The 23,972-nt window shown below is 47.5% G+C and overlaps 1 protein-coding gene across 2 annotated transcripts in view; it reads right to left on the reverse strand.

The window, feature by feature from the left end:
• The window catches only part of KANK4 (KN motif and ankyrin repeat domains 4), a 59,787-nt gene that overhangs the window by 8,176 nt on the left and 27,639 nt on the right, over positions 1-23,972 (reverse strand). The window contains exons 2-9 of one of the 2 annotated variants that reach the window (XM_087820484.1): positions 23,409-23,641; positions 17,895-17,973; positions 11,360-13,285; positions 9,980-10,091; positions 7,201-7,419; positions 6,158-6,245; positions 3,403-3,613; positions 1,933-2,075 (exon numbers count right to left, since the gene is read on the reverse strand). In XM_087820484.1, the coding sequence (XP_087676610.1) occupies positions 1,933-2,075; positions 3,403-3,613; positions 6,158-6,245; positions 7,201-7,419; positions 9,980-10,091; positions 11,360-13,285; positions 17,895-17,910 (2,715 nt within the window). In that variant the 5' untranslated portion in view covers positions 17,911-17,973; positions 23,409-23,641. Of the gene's footprint in view, positions 1-1,932; positions 2,076-3,402; positions 3,614-6,157; positions 6,246-7,200; positions 7,420-9,979; positions 10,092-11,359; positions 13,286-17,894; positions 17,974-23,404; positions 23,642-23,972 lie in introns of both variants that reach the window. The other variant, XM_087820483.1, reaches the window with a different exon arrangement.

Genomic DNA, 23,972 nt, shown 5'->3' on the forward strand with positions numbered 1-23,972 from the left:
CTGATGTGTCCGATGATTAGAGCACCGATCTGCCGGCACTGATGAATTGTGCTTCCCCACCCACCGAGCTAGGGCTTAGAGAAAAGAAAGGGGATTGGCAATCACAAAAGTCTTGGCTCTGCCACTTATTGCCTGTGTGAATCTGGACCAGTGAACCCGTGACTTTTGTGGTCTGGTAAAATGAAGTCGATTAACAACATTACCTGCCTCATGGGGTTGCTGAGAGACCCAAGCACTTAGCAAGTGCTTGGTGTTAGCTATTGTTATCATTAAGAGGCTTAGAGATAATGTAGACAACTGCTCAGTACGTGGGAATGCATTATTAGGTGTCCTGGCTCTCCATGTCTCTGGAACCCAGACAGATCTTTCCAAAGAAGTCTGTTTCCTTTTTGGTTTGCTTATACTCAGCCCTGAGGCAATGGTTGTTTAGTGAACTAACCAGATCATGAGGTTTCCATCCAAACCCCACTCTGCAAGTGGTACTGTAAAGTCAGATGACATATACAGATTGTCTTCATGTCTGCCCTTCTGCCTGACTCAGGGCCCCTGGCTTCCTCACCTCCCTCCTGGTCCAGTTCAATGCAATTTAATTTAACGATCATTTACAGAGCACTGTTATATGCCAGGTGCTGCACTGACCCTGGAGGTACAAAGAGAAATAAGTAGCTTATCCCAGGGGACTCCCAGCTCACTGCCATTTAACCTGGTACCTGCACCCCTCCTCATATGTAAAGGCCCCAGGGGGAGCAGCTGCAGCTATGAATTCCCATCCCTCCTTTGATGCCCTGGGCTGAGTCCCTTATCCTCCTAGACCATCAGTTTCTCCTCTGTAAAAAAACCCACAAAAAACAGTGTTGATTTTGATCATAGGTAAACATCCCTTCTTACAAAAAGGCCAATTTAGAAAAAAATTCATGTTTATGGAAAACATATTAAAATGAAAACAGTTTAATTGAGTGATGTGCAGTAGGAGCTTGTAGGTGGGTGGAAATACTTTGAAAACCAGAACGGGATCTACAATGGTCTGTTTCTTGCCATCAATAGAGTTGCTATGAGACAAAATCTGCAAAGTGACTTTGCCATCAGGTTAGGCTACTGTCTGCAAGCACTTTGGCAGTTGTGGGGGAGTGGAGTTTAATATGTTGTTGGGAGACAATTTTCCATGGGTTTCTTGGATTTATGCACATCTTGTGAGTGAGGCACTATCTGCCCTTTTGTTTTAGGCTATCTTTTTAAGGATATTTGTACAGTGAACAGCTTTGGAAGATAGAAAGTGTTTGTCTCCTCCAGAACAGAGGGCAGACATGCTTACTGGCCAGTAAAAAAGATTCAGGTTCCTGCCCTGGCCGGTGTGGGAGGGGTGGTTGGGCATCGTCCCGTGTACTGAAAGGTTGCTGGTTAGTTGCTTGTTTTTGTATTGGTCAAAGACAGGTAAGTGGCTTTTTGGTACGTTCTCACTGTTCCATACGGAGCCTTGTCTAATGCAAAGCCCTACTGGGTTAGAACCATACCCCTACTCTGTGTTCTCAAGTAGAAGAGCTCAGAAGCTGAACAGGGACATCCCAACCCCCTAAACTGCTTCACAATTCATGATTAAGATGGATCCCCTGCAGGACTTCCTAGAGCAGCCAACTAACACATGCCTTCTGAAGGTGCTAACTGTGGGAACGTTTGGTTTGAGAAGTTCAATCCAGATGGAATTTGTCCAGCTTCACACTGAAATTACAAGCTTCCTGACCTCTGTCCCAGCCTGTCTGGGTCTCATGAGCTTTTGAGGAATGGTCAGGCTTTGGACAGACGCCATTTGGAAGCCCCAGCCTTCTCGGGTTAAAAACTCTACATGGATTTACATGGAATTTCTCACCCCACTGGTAGAATAAAACTGGGAGGTTCCTGCATTTATGAAAGTGGAGATCAGTTCACACCCCCTACCTGGGTAGCTTGGATGTTCACATTTCCTTCTCTTAAGAGCTTCCAAACGACAGCCATGTCTTCATCGGTCTCCGCAGAAGCCAAGGGAGTGATCATCACAGCGGTATAGCCAGCTTTGTTCTGATGGTCCACATTGCAGACGCCTGCAAGAGAAGCAGTGAGTGCTGGAATAGCTCCCGCGGGGCCAGAAGCCAGACTGCCTTAGCCTGTTAACAGGATGCTGCTGGTTAAAATGCAATACAGCAATCCTTTCCCAGGGATGGAAATCGATGTTTTATATTTTTAGCAACCTTTAAAACTGGCTACTTTCTTCACAGGTTTTCTGAGGATACCCAGCAAGGAAGGTCCACAGCAGAATCAGAGATGGTGGAGGGGGCCCATGACCATGACTTATCTCCTCAAGTGGAGCACAGAAGTTACTCTCATATTACAGATGAGGACACTGACGGTCAGGGAAGCTACTTCCAAAGTGAAGGTGAAGGTGAAGGTGGGACCAGGACTCAGGCCTATCTGACTCTAGAGCCCATCACTCACCTGACCACATATTTCCCACAGCTGTGCATCTTCAGTTTTACTCTCTGTGTCTGTATAACTCTTAAGCTGATGGCTGTGTTTGTATCTTTCCAAGGTCTAGTGATATGCTGTGCAGTGTGCCAGGGGTCATGAAAAACGCCACAGGATAAACATGGGAAATCTTTAGGAACAACCGTCTCACTTGAAAAACAAAGGGAAGCCCTGGCCCGTGTGGCTCAGTTGGCTGAGCGTCATCTCATGCACAGAAAGGGTTGCAGGCTCGATTCCTGGGGGGGTTCATGCGGGAGGCGGCCTATCGATGCTTCACTATCACATCGATGTTTCTCTCTCTCTCCCTCCCTTCTCTCTCTAAAAAAAAAAGAAAAAGAAAAACAGAAAAATAATTCCGTAATTTTTTTATGTTAAAACAATCAAGGATATACATTTCATAACAATTTAAAAAATTGGCTTAATGTCTCTTTCCAGCACTGATTATCCGTCTCCTGTCCTCTCCTACCACCCATTTCCCTCTGGTAATCACTATACTGTTATCTATGAGTTTTTTGTTTGTCTGTTTTTGCTTAATCTCGTCACCTTTTTCACAAGTCCCTCTACCCCCGCCATGGCCTTTGTTAAAAGTACTTATGAAGATGGTAATATGTGACCTTTCCTAGAGGCAATGGGTATAGCTCTGGAGTTAGGCTGAATGCAAAGTCTGACTCCACCATGTGCCAGCACTGTGGCCTGAGTGTGTCCTCAGCTGCAGCATGAGCGTAATAATACGCGTATCACCAGAGTATGGTGAAGAAGGAATGACATGACACAGGCAGAGCGGTCTGGCCGGGTTCCTAGCACGCAGAGGACCTCAGAGCAGAAGAATCCCCTCGCTGGAAAGAAGCGAGGACAAGAACCGCCCTTCCAGGAGGGACCCAGAGCCCAGACGCAACCATTTCTGACCTGTCTCCAGCAGCAGCTTGACGATGGAGAAGTTGGAGTGGGACACGCTGTAGTGAAGGGCTGTGTTCCCGTTTCCATCGGCCAAGTTGACAAGCAGCTTTAGGAAGTGTGGGGAGTGAGGCCGGAGGTAGGCGGCCACCACCGCGGGACTGGACGACTTCCGGCTGGAGACACGGAACCACTCTTGACTGATGGCGTTCAAGCTCTGCCTCTGAAACACCGAAAGAGTCCAGTCCGGGAGGTTATCTGGCCTGGGTGCTCCGGTTGCATGTTAGTTTCTACTGGGAAAAGTCAGCTGTGGGTGCTTCCGCCTCTAGTCCTTTGCTCCCTCCAACTCTCCAAGTGACCTCCTCCTGGAGGGCTCGGAGCTGGTGGGGTTGGAGGTGCAGCAACATGCCTACTTTGAACCTGTGTGAGGCTCCTTCCCCAGGTGAGGCGGAAGGAGAACTGGGAGCACAACAACACAGTGACTGGTAACAAAGCACTTCACGGGGTGACCATCTGAGCCTACTGTAGGTTTAGGTCACATCCCTGTATGCACAGGATGACCCAGGCCCTCTCTTTCCTGTACCTACAGCCAGTCTATATTGCCCTTAGCCCAGACTCCACCAGGACATTTGCGTGTTTTCTTTCTTTTTCTTATGATTATTTTTTTGTTAACCCTCACCCAAGGACTTTTTTTCATTGATTTTTAGAGAAAGCGGAGGGGGGGAGGGGGGAGAGACAGAGAGAGACAAAAACATCCATGTGAGACCACATATCCCGAATGGGGCTGGGGACCAAACCTGCAGCCCAGGTATGTGCCCTTGACCAGGAATCGTACCTGCGGCCCTCTGGTGTGTGGGCCAACGCTCTAACCACTGATCCATGCCGGCCAGGGCCATTTACATGTTTTCAGCAGACATAGATGGAAAATCACAACATTTTACTAATCGGAGAAATGCATGCTGAAAGCTAAGGCAAACAACATAACTAACTTACACTAGAAACAAAACCCAACAGCTGTGCTTGAATTATTTTTGGCTTTTTAGCTTTGCTAGGACCTTCAGAGAAAACAGTGGCAGGACCCCACTCTCTACAGTGTTCAGCTCTGTGGAACCGTGAATGAGGAGAGTTCCAGAGCAAATGACATCAACTCTGTATGTGACATGACCTCAGTGTTTAACATGGAACACGGTTAGATTATCTACCTATGGGAATGTATCAGAAATTATTTCACACTCATTTTGGAAAGAGCACTGAATTTGGAGTCACTAAACCAAGGGTGGGGAACCTTTTTTCTGCCAAGGGCCCTTCGGATATTTATAACATCATTTGCAGGCCATACAAAATTGTCAACTTAAAAATTAGCCTGCTATATTTGGTCAAACATTTAATTAACTCACTCCTAATGTGATGGCTGGGACTGCTGCTCTTTGGTGAGGCCTTGGCAGGGCCAGACCAAATGATTTTGCAGGTCATAGAGGGCCCATGGGCCGGACGTTCCCCACCTCTGCACTAAACCAGTGTGGCCACGTGTAAGTACTGGCTCAGTTGTATGACCTTGGAAGTCATATAACCTTTTGAACCTTACTTGCCTTGTCTACAAAATGGGGGTGCAACCTCCCAGGGCTCTACAGAGCAAGGTCCTTGTACAACCTGCTTTTTCTCTAAGATAGGCTGGCGGGGGTCTTGTGCTCTGATCCTAACATGGGTATGGTGTCGGGTTTGCATATCCTCTAGTCACTTTTCTAGGCAGAAACAGTGGAAACTTTTGTGGCTGAAACACTTTATTATATAAAGTGTCCTAGTCACCTATGGAATCTTTAGGACGATCAGAAAAAAGATCCTAATAGTAAGGAACATAGCGGTAGATTTTAAATGGAGAACTAAGAAATAACTTAATTCTGTAACTCACTTAGGAGTAAGTAACAGGAGTTTTAATCAACATCCATATCACTTATCGGTTCTTTAACAGTCTGAGAAGAGTTATTTGCCAAATCAGCTAAGATAAAGTAATGCAAAGGGGCTGAATGGATCTTCTTTACTCCTATAGTTCTTCCGCAAAGAAGAAAATGGGCTTTGAAAATGCCTGCAAGTTGTCACACATTGGATCTTATCAGCTGCTCCCATAACTTGTATCTTGATTAAAAGTAGAACCCAGTTGTTACATGTTGAAATCTCCATGGGCCATAAAGGGGTCAAGGAGCAAACAGATGTAGTTATTTGCTCTTGGTCTCTTGGCCCACAGGTACACTTCAAGAGAAAGAGCAAAGACTATAGAATTAAATGCCGGGTCTTGAGGGTAATTGGAGACATGCTGCCCACCACCCTTATTTTATTAACGGGGAAACTGAGGCCCTGGGTGTTGAGCTGGCTTGCCCAATATCTCATAGATAGTGCTCCTGGGACTAGAACCCAGAGTTGCTATTCCACATGCTCTTTTCCACTCTCCCCATAGTTTGCTCAAACTGCAAGGCAATTTTGAGCCTAAGTCACAATTTTATGACAGACATCCAAGGTGCAATGCCTATTAACCCTTGGTAGGAGCCCCTGAGCACCAGGCCTGCTTTCTTGTGCGTATCCATCAGTTCCACTTTCTCAGCATGATACATCACCTTAGGCAAGGGACAAGGGTTTGGGCAAATGAGAGAGCACCCAGAGGACAGGGACTCCTGTGCACACACTCACACTTCTGCCTCAGGCAATGTCACCCAGTTGGAACTAACTGCTGAAACAGTATGGGAATCTACATGACAATGAAAAATCAGAGTACCAAGAGTTGGTTGGTGGTGGTCCCAGTTTCTGGCAGATATTGGCTCAATGCCCGGCATGCATTAAGAAATTCTTCAGAGGGTTTATATCTAAAGAAAAAAATAGATGTATCAGTCTCCATGTTGGTAAAAAGAAAAAAAAAGGGGGGGGGGGGAGAGGTTATTCTCTACCTTGACTTCCATTCTCAGCAGTACAAACACCCAAACTGGGCAACTTCCCAGGATAGGAGGCATTCCTCAGAATATGGGGTGAATACTGTGTCCTGCTGATGAGGTGTGGCTTCTGAGCTCCTCTGAAGAGTTGAGCACACTGCCCTTTTTCTATGCTTAGTTCTACCATTCATCGAGAGCTCCTATGGGGCAGGCACTACGCAAGGCACTGTACATGAAGGCACTGTACATACGTCTCTTCATCCAGACTTGAGATCAAACATATCCAGTTGCTGTTATCTACATTTTACAGGTTAAGAAGCTGAGGTGAGCACAGTTTAAGTGCCGTCTAAAGTAGCACTGTGCAGATGAAGGATTTGAATCCAGGTGTGCCCAACTGTAAAGTACTCTTTTCATCCTGCTACGAGACCTCCCATCACTTCAAAACAGTTACATCAGCATAGCCAATGGGAGAGGCAGAACAGTGTGTGGGTAAGAATGAGGAAAGACCTGGCCGGAATCCCCACTCTGCTAGCTGTGTCATTGAACTTCTCTAAGCCTCTGTTTCCACACCTGTTAAGTGGGGATTATAAACATTTCTAACATACAAGATTGTTTTTATAATTATATAAGATAATATATGTAATATATCTTATAATATATAAGACAACAGTGCTAGGTCAATGTTAGCTTTATATGCAGAGCTCAATCTGCATGAAGGCAGAAGTTACATCTGTTTAGTTCAACCAGTGCACAGTACCTGGCATAGATTAGAAACTCAATAAATACTGGTGAACGAATAAACAAAGGAACAGGTGATTGACTAAGAGGATGGATAAGTGCCCTGTCCTTTCTCAGAGGGTAAAGGGTCCCCATCTACACCCATATGACTCACCTCTCAGCCTTGGGAAGGGGGAGTTCTTCTCCAGGCCCTCTTTCCTGGCCCGCGTTGCAGGTACCCTCGGAGATGCCTTGCCCCACCTTGCAGCCAGGCTGGGCATCCCTGCCCCGCCTATGTTCTGGGCCATCACATTTCTTCTCAGCCTCGCTGTCAGACAAGTCTTCTGGGGAGCTGTCCTCTCCGCTGGTCTCCTCACTGGAGGTGGTCTCGTAGCTGGGAAAGGAGAGAGGTCACTCGTTCCATGCTTTCTGCCCAATGCCCGTGTCAACAAGAATGAGACCTAGGTGGGCTTCAGATAGCATTTCCCAGCTTGCTAACCATACCCTCCCATTCTCTGTACCTTCAGGCCTGGACAAGGGGCTCCCAGGAACCTTGGCATCAGAGAAAAGTGCAGTTAAGAGCTCTGACTCTAATGCCAGAGGCCATTTGGGGAGAAAAGATAATTAACAAAGGTCTTTGCAGCAAACACACGTGTCCTAATTGACCAATGCATTCGGATGATGCAGACAGGCAATCCAAGGTTCTCACGAAAGCAGTTGCTGTTGGAATCCTAATCTCTGTCCAGAGAAGGGCCCACATCTCGGTAAATGTTTCCCATTCCCCACGCTCAGATTTCTGAATTGCCCGACAAATCTTCATGTCTTTGGGTGGCTGTGAGATTTCCCTTTAGCTCCCTGTTCTAGCCCAGCTTCCACTCAGTCAAAGAAGAAATCATCTGTGTCTACCACCAGTCGGGATAACTGAACCCAGCATTTGCCTTTCTCAGCTGCAGCCTATTTCAACTATTGCTTGGAAAAGCGAAGTGAGGACATGGGCCGCCACTTCACCCATGGTCCCTGCTTTCCAGCTATAATCCTTACTTTCAATGATATGCAACTCTATTGAGGTGGCAGACCAGAGACCATGGAGGAAAGTCCTGGAAGATTTATTGATTCCTGTGCTGATGGTCAACAGACCTCCAATGGATGAAGATTTCAGGCTTCAGGGCCGCTAGACACTGCCACAGAGACCAGGGGAGACCAGCAGCCACGGCCTCTACTGAACCCCTCGTGCCCTTCCTCTGAATGATGGCCCCTGTGTTCACTGCATTTGCAAATCCAGCCTGTTGCTTGGTATGCTCACATTCTTTCTTGTTTTAACTCTAGATATTTCTTCCTCTGTTGTGCTTGGAACAACCTTTTGCTTTTGCAATTAAAAAAGTAGGGGATATAATATGTTCACCAAGCAGTTCTCATCTTCAAATTGTTTCCATAAAAACTTCACCTGGAAGTTCATTTATTCATTCAACAGAAATTTACTGAGCACCTACTATGTGCCCAGAATTGTTCTGAATGCTGCACCAAAGTCCATGTCCTAACTGAGCTTATATTCTAATAGGGAGAGGCAGAAAGTAAACATGTATACAATATATTCAGATAGTAAATACTGAACGTTGAATAAAGTAAAGGGCCATGAGCTAGAATGACGGGAGGAAGGACTACTTTACTTCGAACAGTTTTTAACCTTGGCTGCACATTAGAATCACTTGGGGGAGTTTAAAATTCCCAATACTACACTCCAGACTAATTAAACTGGAGTCTTCAGGGAGAAGACCCAGGCACTGCTATTTTTTAAGGTTTTCCGCAGCATTTCCAAGGTGCAGCCAAGGTTGAAAAACACTGGTAATGGAGCACTTTAAGGGGGTGTGGTGGGGGGTAGCAGATGCAAAGGCCCCTGACATGGGCCTTACTCGGCACATTTGAAGGAGCCAGAGGTAGGGGACCTGCTTAGACTTTGGGATTGGGCTGGTCCTCCTTTTCTGTACATGGACTGGTGAAAGCTCAACACAAAATGGTGTTTCCTCAGGCCACAGTGTCTGACGTTAGCAGGAGGGGGAACAGCAACTCTCCTATGACCCCATTTCATCATTTCAGACGTTTCCCTCACAGAACGTGCAGCAGTAATGTCCCTGTTGCTTGAATCTGGTGTCTTCCTTCTGGTCCGACCCAAATTACCAAGGGTTCTGACCTCTTTTGGGCAGCTTCCCAGACCTACCCCCCCACTGGCTAGGCCAGGTGCCCCTCCTTTGGGCTTCCACAGCATCCTACGCTTCCTTCTCTATTAGAACTCATCTCATCACATCAACATTTCTCCTTTACTTCCCTCATGATCTCTGCCCAGGCCCACACTGTGAGCTAAAGGCAGGGACCATGATTTATTTTACATTTTTATCCCCACCACCTAAGACATTGTTGGCATTTCAGAAATGTTTGTTGAATGACTGATTTAGAAAATATTCTAAATCCAATGATTTACTCTCTGGAATTTATAAGGTTTGGTTCATGTTCTGAGTCCACAGACATTGGTTGTTTTTCTTCATCCTAAAAAAAGTTGGTTTGGTTTGCAGTAAGTTAGTAAAAGAAAGAAAAAAAATTAAATGGATGAAATTTAAAGTTCAATAGATTAAGAGTTTGTCCTAGTTTCAGTGTTGTGGTTCAGATTACATGTCTTCCTTACAGGGCCCGTGTGCCCCCAGACTCCCAGAAGCCACCTGGAATCCCAGCCCCGGGGACACCAAAGCTAAAACATATTAAAAGCACAGGATCCAACAGACCACCACAGCTGGCAAGGAGCCAAACATATGCAAACCCGAGATGGCGTTTTAAAAGGCCATTGAGATTAATTCCCTTGAAGAAGAATGAAAACCAGATGCTTTCCCCTAGGAAAAGAGAGCGCTAAGGACAACAGAAGAGGTAGTGCGCAGGGCGGTCTGGGCTTCACGAACGATGCTTACCCACCGTTAACCCCAACAAACTGAAGGTTCTTTTTGGTCCCATTACCTCCTGCACGGAAGCCATAGTCTTTCTTTTTCATTATGGATTTAAGGCTGGTCGACGGGGAGAGCTCTAGGTAGACACAACATCACAGGTTAGAATGATCTTGGAGACGCCCCAGAATGCAGTAAAACCAAGCCTCTTGCTTTGAGGGGATACAGACCGAAGATGTGTGAAGAGACAGAAACAGACAGGGCACTACATAATGTTGATCCAATATGTTGAGGATCTTTGAGGAGGCCTAGCCTTCTGGTCAGCGCCAGAGCAACTGTCCCTGGTCACAAGGCCCCTCTGTGTGTGGATGACAGTGGGAGCACTCTTTCAGAAGAGCCATGTGGTGTGAGTGCCATCGTTGTCTGCCTGACAGCTGGGAAATCTGAGGCTCAGCCCTGCTCAGTGAGTGGCAGAGAAGGAGGTAGGTAGTTAGTTCTAAGCATAGAACTTAGTCCATGTGACTCCTGGTGCCACCTCTGCTCCCACCTCTGCCAGTTGACACTTTGTGATGTGAGACAGGCAAAGGAGACACAAGAGCAAGAGCACAAGTCTGCTTTGGCTGTGCTCAAAGGTACAGGAGGCGTTTCCTAATGGGCAAGACTAGAACCAGCACGAAATAATGAGAAAGCGGGCAATTTGCAATCTGCGGCAGGAAGCAGACTCGCACGTTGCTCTTTGAGCAAAGCAAAATATGGTTCCACTTTACTCAACGGTGTATGGTCTGTTACAAGAGGAAGTGCTGCTCAGCCAAGGGGTCGACACGAATATCACTCAGTCTCTCTCTCTCTCTCTCTCACGCACGCGTTCAGTGAAATATCTCAGACCTCAATATACTGTTCCTGCAAAACTAGGCTAGAGAAAACCTCTAATGTGTAAAACCCAGAGAGGATCTCAGGAATGCAAGAGCCCAGGAAACAATGAGGGGAGGCTGAAGTTTAGAGCACACATAGCCAGGGCCCTTGTTCACCCCAGATCTTGCCTTTGGGCAATGCAAATGAGAACTAGGCACCCCTCTGGGTAGACACAGTGCTGCAGGCTTGGCAAGTGAAGAGGTGAAGAGTGGGTTGGATTTAAGCTCCAATGTACCCTCCCTGGCTGACATCCCTGTGCCCTGTGCTATATCTAAACAGCTATACACGGTGGCCCTGCAGTCAACCCTAACCTTAGAGCAAGGACGTGAGTAGGGGCACAGAGCCGCCACTGTTAAATAGATCAGTTTTTATTACACTAGGTTCCTGGAGTTGCTTAAATCTTTTAAAAACATATGCATGCAATTAAGGCCCCTTCCCCCTTTGACTCGTCCCACAAAGGAGAAATGGTTCCCTGTCTCAGGCACCAGTATTTACCCATTGGCGGCGGGGAGGAGGAGGGGGCTGGGGACTCCTTCTGGGGTGGAGCCTGGGCAGAGTAGGCAGACAGCAGCAGGTTGAGGGAGCTCAGGAGCTGGCGCTGGATGCTGCTGAGCTTGGAGGCGGGCTGCTTGATGGCGCTGGCTAGCTCTGGGTACCCGTGCTCCAGGCAGTTCCACTGTTCCTGCAGGAGCTCCTGGATCTTCTTAACGTATTGCCCAATAGTGGCATCTGTGGGCGAGCTAGGTGGCCTTCCTGGGCCCTCCTTCCCTGGGATCTCTGAACTGGCCTCCTCTTTCCCTGCTGGGGGAACCTTCATGTCACTGCTCCATGAAGAGTCTCCCCCGACCAGCTCCCCGGCTCCCACCTGAGGGTCTCCCTCCTGCTCAGAGCCTGCTTCCTCGATCCTGAGCTCAGTGGAGAGGCAGCTACTTAAAGAGGTGAGGACCATCTCGGGGTCCGGTGGCAGTGACAGCTGGGATGGTGGCACTAATCCTGTTGGGCTGTGATCCCCCCGTTTGTGACTGTCCTGCCCACACAGGAGGTCATTCTCCACTCCTCTGGCTCCCCAGCTTTCAGATCCCATGCTGCTCAGAAGGTCAACACCAACGCTCTTATCACACGACTCCCTGGGCAAGAGTTCATGGAGAGGGTCAGTGTTGACCATGGCATCAGTTTGGCCCTGAGCGTCTTTGGTATCCTCGTGGCTAAGCTTTTCTGCCAGTTGAGCTACAGTGTACTCCAGCTCCTGAATCCTCTGCCTCTTGGCCTTGATCTCCTCCTCCTGATGCTGGAGCGCAGCTCTGACCTGGGCCAGTTCCTCTGTTTTTCCAGACAATTCTCCCTCAAGGTCCAGGAGCTGCTGCTTCAGGCTGGAGAGGCTGCCAGGATCCACTGCAGCGAGGCCCAGGCTTTCCTCAGTGACCCGGATGCCGATGCTTCTCACGTCTACCTCAACTGGTGGCGGAGGCGGGATCTCACTGATGTTGAGCTCGATTTCTTCTAGGGGGAGCTCATTCTCGGGGATGGGGGATGGCAGAGGTGGAGGGCTTGGTGTTGGGGAGCTGGGTGTGAACACCACCTCTGCTTCTCTGGGTTTAAGTTTGTCTTTTGCATCCTCTAAAACTAGAAGTGCATTCTGGGATGAAAGAGGAGGGCTCGGGAGAGAGAGGTGACGGGGAGCCTCTTGTTCACCCTCTGCAGGCTCAGCCCTCTCCCGGACCAGCTCTGGAATCCCTGGCACCAGATCCCCGAACTCTTTGACTGTGGGTTGGGCTGCTGCTCGTGCGGTGGAGTTGTGAACGCCTGTGAATCCTTCTGCAGGGCCGAAGGTGCTGTCCCAGACAGAGCCTTCACCCAGAAGTGGAGGGAGGGCGGGAGGTGCGGGGCCACCTAAGTTTAGGCTGGGGTCCTCTGAGGCCCTGTTTTGCAGCAGTGTGGCTGGCATGCTGGATGCTCTCAAGAGCTGGGGCCGTCCACTCCCGGAGGGGAGCTCGGCCTCCCCGGGAGCAGCGGCCTCCAGCTGTCTGGCCGTCTCCGCCAACAGGGCCTTCCTGTGGTAGCTCACCTCGCTCCCACCGGCGGGGGCTTGGGGGTGATCACCAGGCGGCAGTGACTGGGCTCGCTCCTCTGTCCCCAGTGATACCTTCCTGGACACCACTGGGGACCAGTTTTGGTGGGAGAGAGCAGCATGCAAGCGTGCCCCACTGTCGGGAAGGCTGAAGTTTCGGGGCAAAGTGCTAAACTTGGCCTGCTTGGCCCGTCTGTGGATAGGAATCCTTTTGATGGTGTTTCCCTTCTCGATGTCATCCACATACTTGAGGAAGTCCAGGTCTAAATGAAAGCCATATGGGGTCTCCACAGAGTAGGGGTGGCTCTTTGGACGGTCTTTCTCTTCTTCCCCCTGAGAGGACTGGTCTTTGGCTGGAAGACATAAGACATGAAAAAAAGAAACACAATGTTAATAAAAATTACAGGTGGTGAGGCCTAATATCTGTGATTTTAACTTCTCTTAAATGTTCCAGCCTCTAAATTATGCTGAGATGATCAGTCTTTTGGCTGTGCTAAGAAACCATGTTATTAAATCAATGTGTACTTAGCCCAAGTCTGCAAGGAAATAGGTAGAGGAAATAGTTTCCAATTTGCAGTAGGTCATCTCAGTTACTACTGTGGAGTCTGCCTGCAGGCCAGCAAAATAAAATAGTCTCACACAGTTTTACTGGGTTTGAGTCATGTAATTGCTGAACTAAAGTGGCCAGGAATTTGCCAAATCAAGGTATTAATTGACAATTATGAATATGGAAAGTTTCAAAGGATGGGATGTATAATTGTCTAAACATTAGAAAAGAACCTTGCACTATTCAAACAGGCACTAGTAAATCTTGGTAAAGCCCTAGAGACATCAAGGAGTTACACCTTCTCCATTATTTAGGCTTCCTCAGATTCATGAGCCTCTAGGTGAAGATCAGGGAGAACACGGACACATAATTACGCACAGCAACATCCTCTTTTTCACCTGAAAACTTCTGAGTGCTTAACACACATGAACTTCACTTTTAAAAACTCATGCCAATAAGGAAATACAACATTTTTCATGGACTAGAAAAAGGGTGGTGAGGGAAAAGGGACAATTAATGTCAAAAGGGACACTGGCATACATCCTCCAAGAGATGGGGAACTTATGACTTTTCAGGGCAGCCCAAGCTCTCAGGGGACATCAGAAAGCTCTCCATCACACCAAGCACCCTAATTTTTCTTGACTCCAACAGAAGTCACTAAGAACAAGTCAGTCTTTCAAATATTTGAATCCATAGAGGCTTGTCCACAAGTAGCTCCTTCTTTAGGTGAAATAGTCTTTGTCCTTTTGATGGTCTTCATGTGACACCTTTTGTTATCTCTGTGACGTTCTGCTAAACATGCTCTGAAATGCCGAGTTCAGGACAGAACATTGGTAGAGAGCACAGAGGCCAAGGACACATACTCTGGAGCCTGGTCTATATTTCAGCTCTGTGACCTTGGGGAAATTACTCAGCTTCCCTGTGTCTCATCATCTATAAGATGGGAATAATAGGCTAATGAGATTTAAAAATTTTTTTAAATTGATTTTAGAGAGAGGAAGGGAGAGAGAGAGAAACACTGATGAGAGAGAAACATTGATCGGCTGCCTCCTGCACATTTTGGGTTGCTTTTCCCTTAAGGGTGATGACATATCAGCGCTGAGCTCTTCCCATTTGCCTGTGATTTCTCCTTCTAGCAGGTGTCACATGCTTGCCAGGTGGCCCTCTGTGCTTAGGGAAGTACAAGTATCGCCAAAGAACTAAACAAAGCCAACAGACACATGAGGGCTAAACCCGTGAACACTGACACAATTGAGCCCACCAGCTTCCATGCTATGTAAAGCTGCAGGGCCTGTGGGTGATTACATCACAACCACAGCAAGGGACAGAATAAAGCATTGGTGCAGATACCCAGGATGGTCCTCTTTGAGTTCCAGAGCTTCTCTGGTAGATATCAGGAGTCCAGTCAGATAAGAAGTAAACACTATTCCAGCACCCAAAAATTCTAAATAAATTCACATTTATCAACAAAAATTTTTACCAACCTTCTTTCCCCCAAAGAGGCACACTGGTAATTTCAGTAAATGAGAGCAATTGCTCCCTGTTAGTTTTCCAAGCTGCACTCTGCAATATCCCTAAGCCTACTGGTCCTCTCAGCAGCCTCCTGGATTACAGGGACAGGTTAAATCAGAGAGGAGATATTTGTCTAAAGTTAAGTGGAGAGCAGATTTATGACCCAGGAGGCAAAGAATTCTCTTAAAAAAGAGGCTGAATTATTTATCTTCTTTTTGCCTCATTCAGTAGAAATCCACTAATTTACCCAGCGGCCTCTGGCAGCAGGTCCAGAGCACAAACACAATAATAGTACCAAATTAGAAAGAAGAGATTCAAAGGCAAAAATCTTCCACAAGGAAGATTCTGGGGAACCAAAGGAGTCTGTGAGACTGAGCAGCTATCCAGGATGATGGGTTTAATAGGTGTTTTCCCAAGCTAGCACTCTGGGGTACCACTAGGACACACTCACCCCAGACAGATACACACATACACACCCCAGCAGTGATCCACTGTGCTGCTGTGCCTGCCACCTGCCACCCTGTGTTCCTTCTCTTTCTCCCAGCACAAGAGGAATGCTGGACCTTGAATGAGGGAGCTTGATCTGAGATGCTGGGAGGCCTATGCTCACATTAAGCTCTGCTCCTCTTAATCCTACCTGGTGACAGGTATGCAGGAGCTCGGAATTCTGGGTATTTGGCCAGGGTAAGAATTAATTAAGAGGACTGCCTCTGGACAAAATGAACTTCAGATCAAATAAACCAACACATAGCCAAGCTGGATGGACTTGAATCCTGGCTCTGTCATCTCTTAGCTCTGTAATTCTGGGTAAATTACTTAACTTCCCCATGCCTCAGTTTCCCCATTTGTAACATGGTGACACTAATGCCTAAAGTACAGGGTTGTCATGATTGTTAGCACTAATTCAGTAGAGAAAACGGTGCAGGTACTTCACAAAGGGGCCAGAAGGCAAAAGATGGGCAGGGGAGGATTGGCTACAAATGTGCTCTCTCCTTGGAATGTTTAACTCTAGCAGGACTACAGCCTCAAGAGGGAAGGAGAGCCCAAGGAAGTAATTCTGAAGAAACTGGGAAAATGAGTTGGGGAGAATGAAAATAAGACACGAGGCTCAGAGCTACAGTACCTAGAATGCACACAGAGCCTTGGTCTGAAAGCACATCAGATCACTAGGCCCCTGGAGAGGACCTGCAAACACAGCAGTGAGCCTAGGACCCACACACAGACACGAGAAAGGGCACTGGAAGGGATAAGGAGAGGAGGGAGGTGCACAGCAATTATAAGGGCAAAGAGAAGTTTAGCAGGTGAACAAACCAATCAGAGGCATTGAAAGTGAGGAAAACAAATCCAAATGCCTATACTCAGCTTCTGAAGAAAATGGGAAAAACAGAAACTAGAGAGAAAGTGACCAAAAATACAGATGGAAAGAAGGGGAGTTAAATGAGCCTCTTCCAAAGGCCAAGACAGCAAGGGCAGGTTTTCCCTCTTCCGCCTGGATTCTGTGAGACGGGGGCGCCCTTCTCGAGCGCGCTGTGGTTAATCACGTGGAGAGCAGCAGTTGGAGGATGCTGAGCAGGGACAAATGAGGCAGCAAAAATGACAGGCCCCTGGGGCACTCGGGGAATTAGCTGGTGTTCTGTGGGGCCACTTCCAGGGATGCACTGAAAGGCAGCTCCCTGGGGAGAAAGGCAGACTCTTGAAATATGTGGTGACTGTTTGGAAAGGAGGAAGAAGCAGGGCTGGAGCTGCTGTCTGGTCCCAAAGTCCTGCGCTTGTGAAGGGCCGTGTGATTCAAGGGGGATTAGAGGCTCTCCTGTTTACTGACATTTGGTGATCTGGAAAAAGCATTTCATTAGGAATCAAATCATCGGGATCCAGTCTATGACCCTCAGCAAATGTCCTGGGGCGGGGAGGAGGGAAACATTCACTGAGACATTCATTGTGCTCAATAGTATTACTCCCCAGCTCATCCCGTGCATTATCTCATGTAGCCCTTTACCAACCCTGAGAAGTAGGTACTAACACCTGTTTATGGAGGTGATGATAGACTGTGTGCAAAAATAGCTACAATGATACCCCACCTTTGGGTACTCCCCTTCTACACTCACCCTGGGCTTCGCCTTGTGATTTGCTTTGGCCAACAGCAAATGTGACATATGCAGAGACTTGAAAATCACTAGCACACTGAGATCTGGTCTTGCTCTGCTTGGAAGCATCCTGCCACTATGTGAACAACCCCCGAGCCCCCAACTAGCCTGCTGGACAGAGGGAGACACCTGTCTCATCACCAATGCACCAGGTGATATGGAGTCATGTGAGCCACTGGGTATGTGAGTGTGGCCATTCTAAACCATCTGGCCAAGTCACCCAGAAGACCACAACCACGTGGGCACAGCAAAGGTCAGCCAAGCTGGCCCAGACCAGAAAATGGCCCAGCCAAACCTACAGAATCTTTTTGAGAAATAATAAATATCTTTAAGTCAATACATTTTTAAGTGGTTTGATTACACAGCAAAACTAACTGATACATGAGGAGAATGAGGCTCAGAGAAGTTAAATGACTTGAGAATCTCCAAGGTATGAATTTTACCATATTGTACCTCTTTCTTAGACTTCAAGATCCTCATCTCTAAAATGAGGGCATCCCACTCCCTTCTTGGTGCTTGGAAGAGACGAGAAAACACTCCGAAAATTATACAAGTCGGATATAAACAAAAGGCTTCATTCCCATTCCCTGCCACCTTCTTTTATTCATACCTGAAACACATGGTTTGGGTCTCCCAGTAGCCTGTTTGGGGAATGTCTCCTTTAGGCCTCCCCTAGGCTATTTCCAGGATTTATAGTAACAATCCCTTTCCAACTCAAATGCTCACATTAGACCAAGGAATACTAAGCAGCCTGCCTACCATCTGTCTTCTCCATCTTAGGGAAAGCCGACCGTCAGGCTCTTAGGCACTCTTCATCCGGTGAATCTGTTGGACAGTTCTGAAAGAAAGAAGGTTAGAAAAGTGGAGAGTCTCATTAGAGTTAAAATAAGTGTGGAGGGAGCATAGTACCAAAGAAAGTAACGACCATCCTTGCCTCTCTCCCGGGGGTGCCCATGAGCTCATAGCCTTCCAAAGAGGGAAATTAAAAGCCTGGATGCACTCCTAGAGTCCAATCCTGGGTGTGTTTTCAAGGAACGTTAGCAATGGTTGACATGAAAGGAAGCATTTGGCCTAACTTGCTCACTTGGCAGATGAGGAAACCGAGGCTCAGAAGTTAATTGCTTGATGCAAGGCCTCTCAGAGTATTAGTGAAGGAGCTGGGACAAGACTCAGGGCTCTGATAACCAGTACATTGTTCTTTGCATAAACTGAAATCTATTCAACCCCATCATGGTAAACGAATTATAACTCATTTTGTGAAAAAGCAGGAATCAGAGTCCCTATTAATGATCTATGACATCCCAACCAGATTCTTAGACAAAGATGAGATCATTGCAGGAGCTGATACTTAGAGGTGATTTCCAACCATGGGCTGAACAAGGGGAAGTTCTACCTAGGTGGCCAGAAGACATCAGTCACTATTCAAGCAGCACACAGTCCTGACTCTGAATTAGGGTACCTTGAGGTTTGATCATAAATTTTCCCAAAGTTTTAATCCATTCCCCAGATTCTTTCTTCAAATGGTAAACAACCTGCCTTCTGCCCCTATTACAATAAATCACCCAGAAAATTGTTTTTTGTGCGTATGATTGTAACTCCACACACATCCTAATAATGAATTATCTGTGGCACATCAGCAGTGGAAGCTGGGTTGTTTTAGGAATTTCAATGTGCTCTACAATGAACTTGGACCAGAAAAGTGTACCAGGGATGAGGGAAGGAATGGGGAAAACTGGGAGTGAGACAGGGTGAGGGGTGGCCTCTTGCAACCCAGGATGGAAGAAAGGGGAACAAACAAGTAAACTGGAGTAGAGGGCTGGGAGTTACCAGGCCTGCCATAGAAGAAGAAGTGTGCAGTTTGCCTGACAGAGAGTTTCGTGCACCTTCTTTCTATGAGCACCGCTACTGTCTCTCAAGTCATGGCCCTGCTCCTGCCTTCGTTCCTTTCAAACATGGTCCACCCAGGTGCCAGTAGGAGCTTTCCCTATCTAGGTGGGACAGAGCCCAGAGGGCAGGCGGGGTTTCTATAGGCAGACACACTCCTTGTAGAAGGAACACTGACACTGAGTACCTTGCTTAGCTTAGAGGTAACAAGTACTTGAGTTTGGGGGCAGTGTAGAGCTGGAGTAGAGAAGTTAAGGATAAAGAAGGAGGTTTTCACCTGGGGCTAGGGAGGGTCACACTTGCTAGAAAGAAAAGGTTCTGAAAAAGCCTAAGTGCCCATCGACAGATGAGTGGATAAAGAAAATGTGATATATATATATATACATATATATAGATTATATAATGGAATAATGTTCAGCCATAAAAAGAAAATCTTGCGATTTGTGACAACATGGATGAATCTCGAGGGCATTATGCTTATTAAAATAAGTCATGCAGAGGAAGACAAATATTGTATGTGGAATCTAAAAAACAGAACAAAACAAGACAAAAAAACAAACTCATAGATATAGAGAACAGGTTGGTGGTTGCCAGGAGGTAGGGGACAGGTGAAATGGGTGAAGGGGTCAAAAGGTATGAATGTCCAGTTATAAGATAAATAAGTCTGAGGGACATAATGTACAGCATGGTGACTAAAGATAATAATACTGTATTGTATATTTGAAAGTTGCTAAGACGGTAGATCTTAAAGTTCTCATCATGAGAAAAAAATTATAACTATGGGTGGTAATGGATGTTAACTAAACTTATTGAGGTAATGATTTTGCAATGTATACATATATCAAATTGTTATGTTATACATCTAAAACCAATACAATGTGTTCTGAGTCAATTATATCTCAATTTAAAAAATAAATATAATTTTTAAATAAATAAAAGAAGCAGGAGGTCCCCAGACAGAGGACATGGCTGCTGATCCAAATGCTGCAGGTCTGTAGTCTGCGGCCAGTGGTGGAGCCTCACAGAGGCTGGTGGGCAGGAGAGGCTGGGTAGCCTCAAGGTGAAGCCTGGGGAATAAAAGGGTGGCTCCCCTAAGCTTGACTCCTTGGCCTATCTCTCTGTCATCAGGGCCTCTCCTCTCCCTTCTGCGCCACTCTTCCTCCTACACCATAACATTACTCAGCAACAGGTAGAGCTGGAGCACTTGACATAATCAAATCATCTCATGCAATCTGTAAACTAAGCCAAAGAAGACTACTACTGTCCCCATTTTTCAGATAGGGAGACTGAGACTGAGAGTTTACAGGCCTGTCCAAAGTCACATAACAAACAAGTGTTAGAACAGAAGTTACCCTCAAGTCTAGCTGACTCCAAGCTTGTGTTGGGAACAGGAGTGATTTGCAAACATTTGTCCACCCCGATAAGCCAGCCTGATGCTGTGACTGATTCCTAGCTCTGTGTGTAAGGAGAAATGTTCTGTGCTGCTCTGCTTCTCCCACAAGTGTACACAATGGTATGACCTGCTTCTCCAAGGCTGGACACCAAGCAATGAGGCTCCACCTGAGCAAGAGAGGGGGGACAACTGGGTGCAGATGGACCTGTGGCAGCACAGACTCACCACCACTTCGGCGAGTTCAATTACACTCACTGCCTTTGGCTAGAATTGTGTTTCAGCCCTTCATATATCAGATGAAAGCGTTTCAAATAATTATGCAGCACACATTAGGTCAAGTTTCAACAAAAAAAACCCTCTATAGAGACCTCTAATAGTTCTCTTAGACTTAAATTTTAGTAAAATTAATCATTCCAAGGCTACAGAAATTAAATGGAGCTGACATCCAACCTCTGAAGAGGGGAGCTCAGCAAGCTTTCACTCTAAAGGGCTCTAAACACGGAAAAGAAAAGAGGGAACTGTCATGCCCACATCATTCCACTTCCAGCCCCCCACCCCACCTCAGGCTTCTCCACTTTGGCCTATGATCCTTATGGCGGACAGCCTGGAATTTAGCTAAGGGGGGCGGTTCTTTGAATGGGTGGATGTTTGATGTGGTTAGGTGAGTGGAATTGAGGAACAGTTGCCACATCAACACATACGGCTTTGTTTGCAATAAAAAAGAATATGAAAATAGCTTTGCTGGACAGATTCCTCTTTGAAATGAAGTTTTGCAACCTTCTGGAACATTTAAAATTTTGACATAAAGTAATTTATTACTTGTTCTATTAAGTTGTATCCCCAGTGTTCAGAACCTTGTAATACCTGGTGTTGTTATATAACTTTTCATTTGTTTATGGGCCCATCCCAGGATCAAGGATGCCCAGTTAGGCCCGACTTCTCTCATCAGCTCAGTATTCCAGGTGTTTTAAGAATACAGGGCTTTATCTCCCTCTAGCTCTTCTTCCCTCCTAATCTGTAAGCTGGTGAAGGTCAGAATTCCTGCAGGACTCATTTCTGTACCCCCCTCCCCACCCTACCCCAATTCCTGTATTCTAACAGGCGGCAGACCCTCAGTCCAGGGTATCATTTCCAAGCTACAAATGAGGAAACAAAGGCACAAAGAGGCTATGTGGCCCATGCAGTTACCCAGTTAATTAGGGGCAGGAGAGTTTGTGTGTCTCCATCTCTCCACACTGCCTCTCAAAGCCAACGGGCAGTGAAGAGGTGGGGGACTGAGGTTGCCCATTCAAAAGCCACCAAAGGCAGTCACTGGCAGACAGCAGTGATGGCCCAGAGTGCAACTAGAAAGAGTTCCAGCAAAGTCCATGCCTGTGAGCATGAATTTTCCCAGGTCAGACCAACTCCTGGGGCATATACTCACCCCCTTTCCCCCTCCACATTTATTTCTTTTATGATGCCATTTCAATGTCATTTCTAATTTCAAATCCAAATTCAAAAGAAGCTTTCCTTTCCTTAGCCCTGAAACTGAAACCTAGTTCTGTACTTTTGTTCTCTTCAAACCTCTCTTCATTCTGCAATAATAAAAATGCTGTGTTTCATCCCAGAACAGGCTGCATGCCAAAACAAATAGCACCTTGGATTTCCTTGAAAAGAAATCTTGGCTCAAAGCACAGTCTTATTGCCATGAGAATGCTTGGAGAAGTCAACCTGACAAAGTCAAATATTTAGCAAGGTAGCGCTCCAAACAGCGACCCTGTCAATCCGTGCACGGTCACTTGCAGAGACAAAGCACTTTTTCCCAAAGAGAAAGAAAGATTACCTACCCCTCCTACCTGTCATACCAAAATGATGAGAGCTTCCCACTTCCCCACTCCAGGGCCCGGGCCTCCGAGGGTAAATGTCCCCTGTGCTGAGAAGCGGGAGGCATCTGACCACGCTGAGCTGCTTACCACCCAAAGGCTGCAGCCCAGGCGCCCGGGGAGGTGAAGCGCACTCCTGAAAAAGATCCTGCCAACTGAGCTCCCCAGCCGGCTCGCTTCCTACCAACCCAGGGAACAAAGAGAGAACTCATGCTCAATAAACGGCACATTAACACAACCTCATTAACTCCCTTCCCGCATTCTTCTGCGAGCGTCTGTCATTTTTGCCTGCATTGCAGCAGCGGAATCTGGAGCTTCATAAAGAAGGGAAAACTGTCACGAGCAAAGCTGGGACCACATTACCTTCCCTTGGCATCCTCCCCCTGCCACAGCCTGGAGCAGGAGGAATGGGCTCCTCCCAGAAAGCGGGGTCCCGGCTGCTGGACCTGGCTGGTTGCTGGTGAGTTCGCACAGTAGCGCTGGCTTCCCAGCTGTTAAAGGGTTTGGTCAGGTGATCTGTGACCTTGCTGGAAAAGCAAATACTGACTTCCTTTTCACTCCCAGGAAGAGGGGAGTGAGGTCAGGAAGGAATTCGAGGCTCAATGAGCTGATTCTGGATCTGGACGAAAGGGAAAAAGCGCAAATCCCTCCATTGGAAAGTTAGTTCCCAGAGCTGCTGTCACTTCGGAGAGGCACACGGGAAGACACGGAAACAGCACACACCTCTTCCCCTGACGCCCCCAGATCTAGCCGCTGGCCTGGGGGTCGTAATTAATTATGCCTTTCCTCCTTCCTCCCTGCAGCTGATGTGGCTCATTAATAAAACTGCTCCTAATGAGGACACGGCTTCCTCAGGAGTTGAAGTCCTTGCATCTCCTTCCCGGCTCTGCTTAGAAACTTCCTCCCCCACAGGCTTCCTGGGGTCCCACAGCCCTGAGAAGCTTGGAGCAATCCCCAAACGGCGCGCTGCCCTGATCGCTCGCTGCCTGGAGATGCGTGGGGCAGAGCAGGAGACAGAAACAACGACCAGTGAGTTGCTCTGGCAGCTCCAGCTTCGGCTGCTCCAGCGCTGAAATGCACCCAATTCTGGCAGGAGAAAAAACCAAACACACCAAAAAACAAGGAAGTACCTACGGATCCAGCTCCAGGGACAATTTCTAGCTGCAACGCTGACCAGGGACTTCAGAGAGGCGGGTGCAGGAGCCAGAGAGAAGCAGCGGCGAAGGAGGAAGGTCTCGGTGTCCCGGGCAGGCGCCCGGGAGGAGTCCCAGCCAGCCCTCTGCGGCCGCAGCTCTCTGGAGCAGAGGCGGGTGAGGGGCACCGGCACCGAGGAGGCAGGATCTCCAAACCCAGCACCACTGCTGGACCTGAGGGAGATACAGGGGGGTGGGTTCAGTTAAGAAGGAGCCAGGAGATGGTCTGGGCTCCAGTAGGCAGGCTCGGGATTGTAGAGACCTTGTCCCCTTGACCTTCTGTGGCTCACGCGGACGGAGGCTGTCCCAGGAAATAAAGCCCCGTTAGTAAGACATGTCGAAGCAGCTCTGACCTTCACAGACACTGCCTGTCGAGATGTGCTTTCAAAGGCCAGGGCGGATTCCTGTCTAACCCACGCTGAAATTGACGCCAGAGGCTGCGTGTCACCCTGAAATGCTGCCTGCATCCCGCCCAGTACACCGGGAACGCACTTTACATCCTGGG

Source organism: Miniopterus natalensis, chromosome 9, assembly GCF_054644295.1.
Source record: "Miniopterus natalensis isolate mMinNat1 chromosome 9, mMinNat1.hap1, whole genome shotgun sequence".
Lineage (NCBI taxonomy): Eukaryota > Metazoa > Chordata > Mammalia > Chiroptera > Miniopteridae > Miniopterus > Miniopterus natalensis.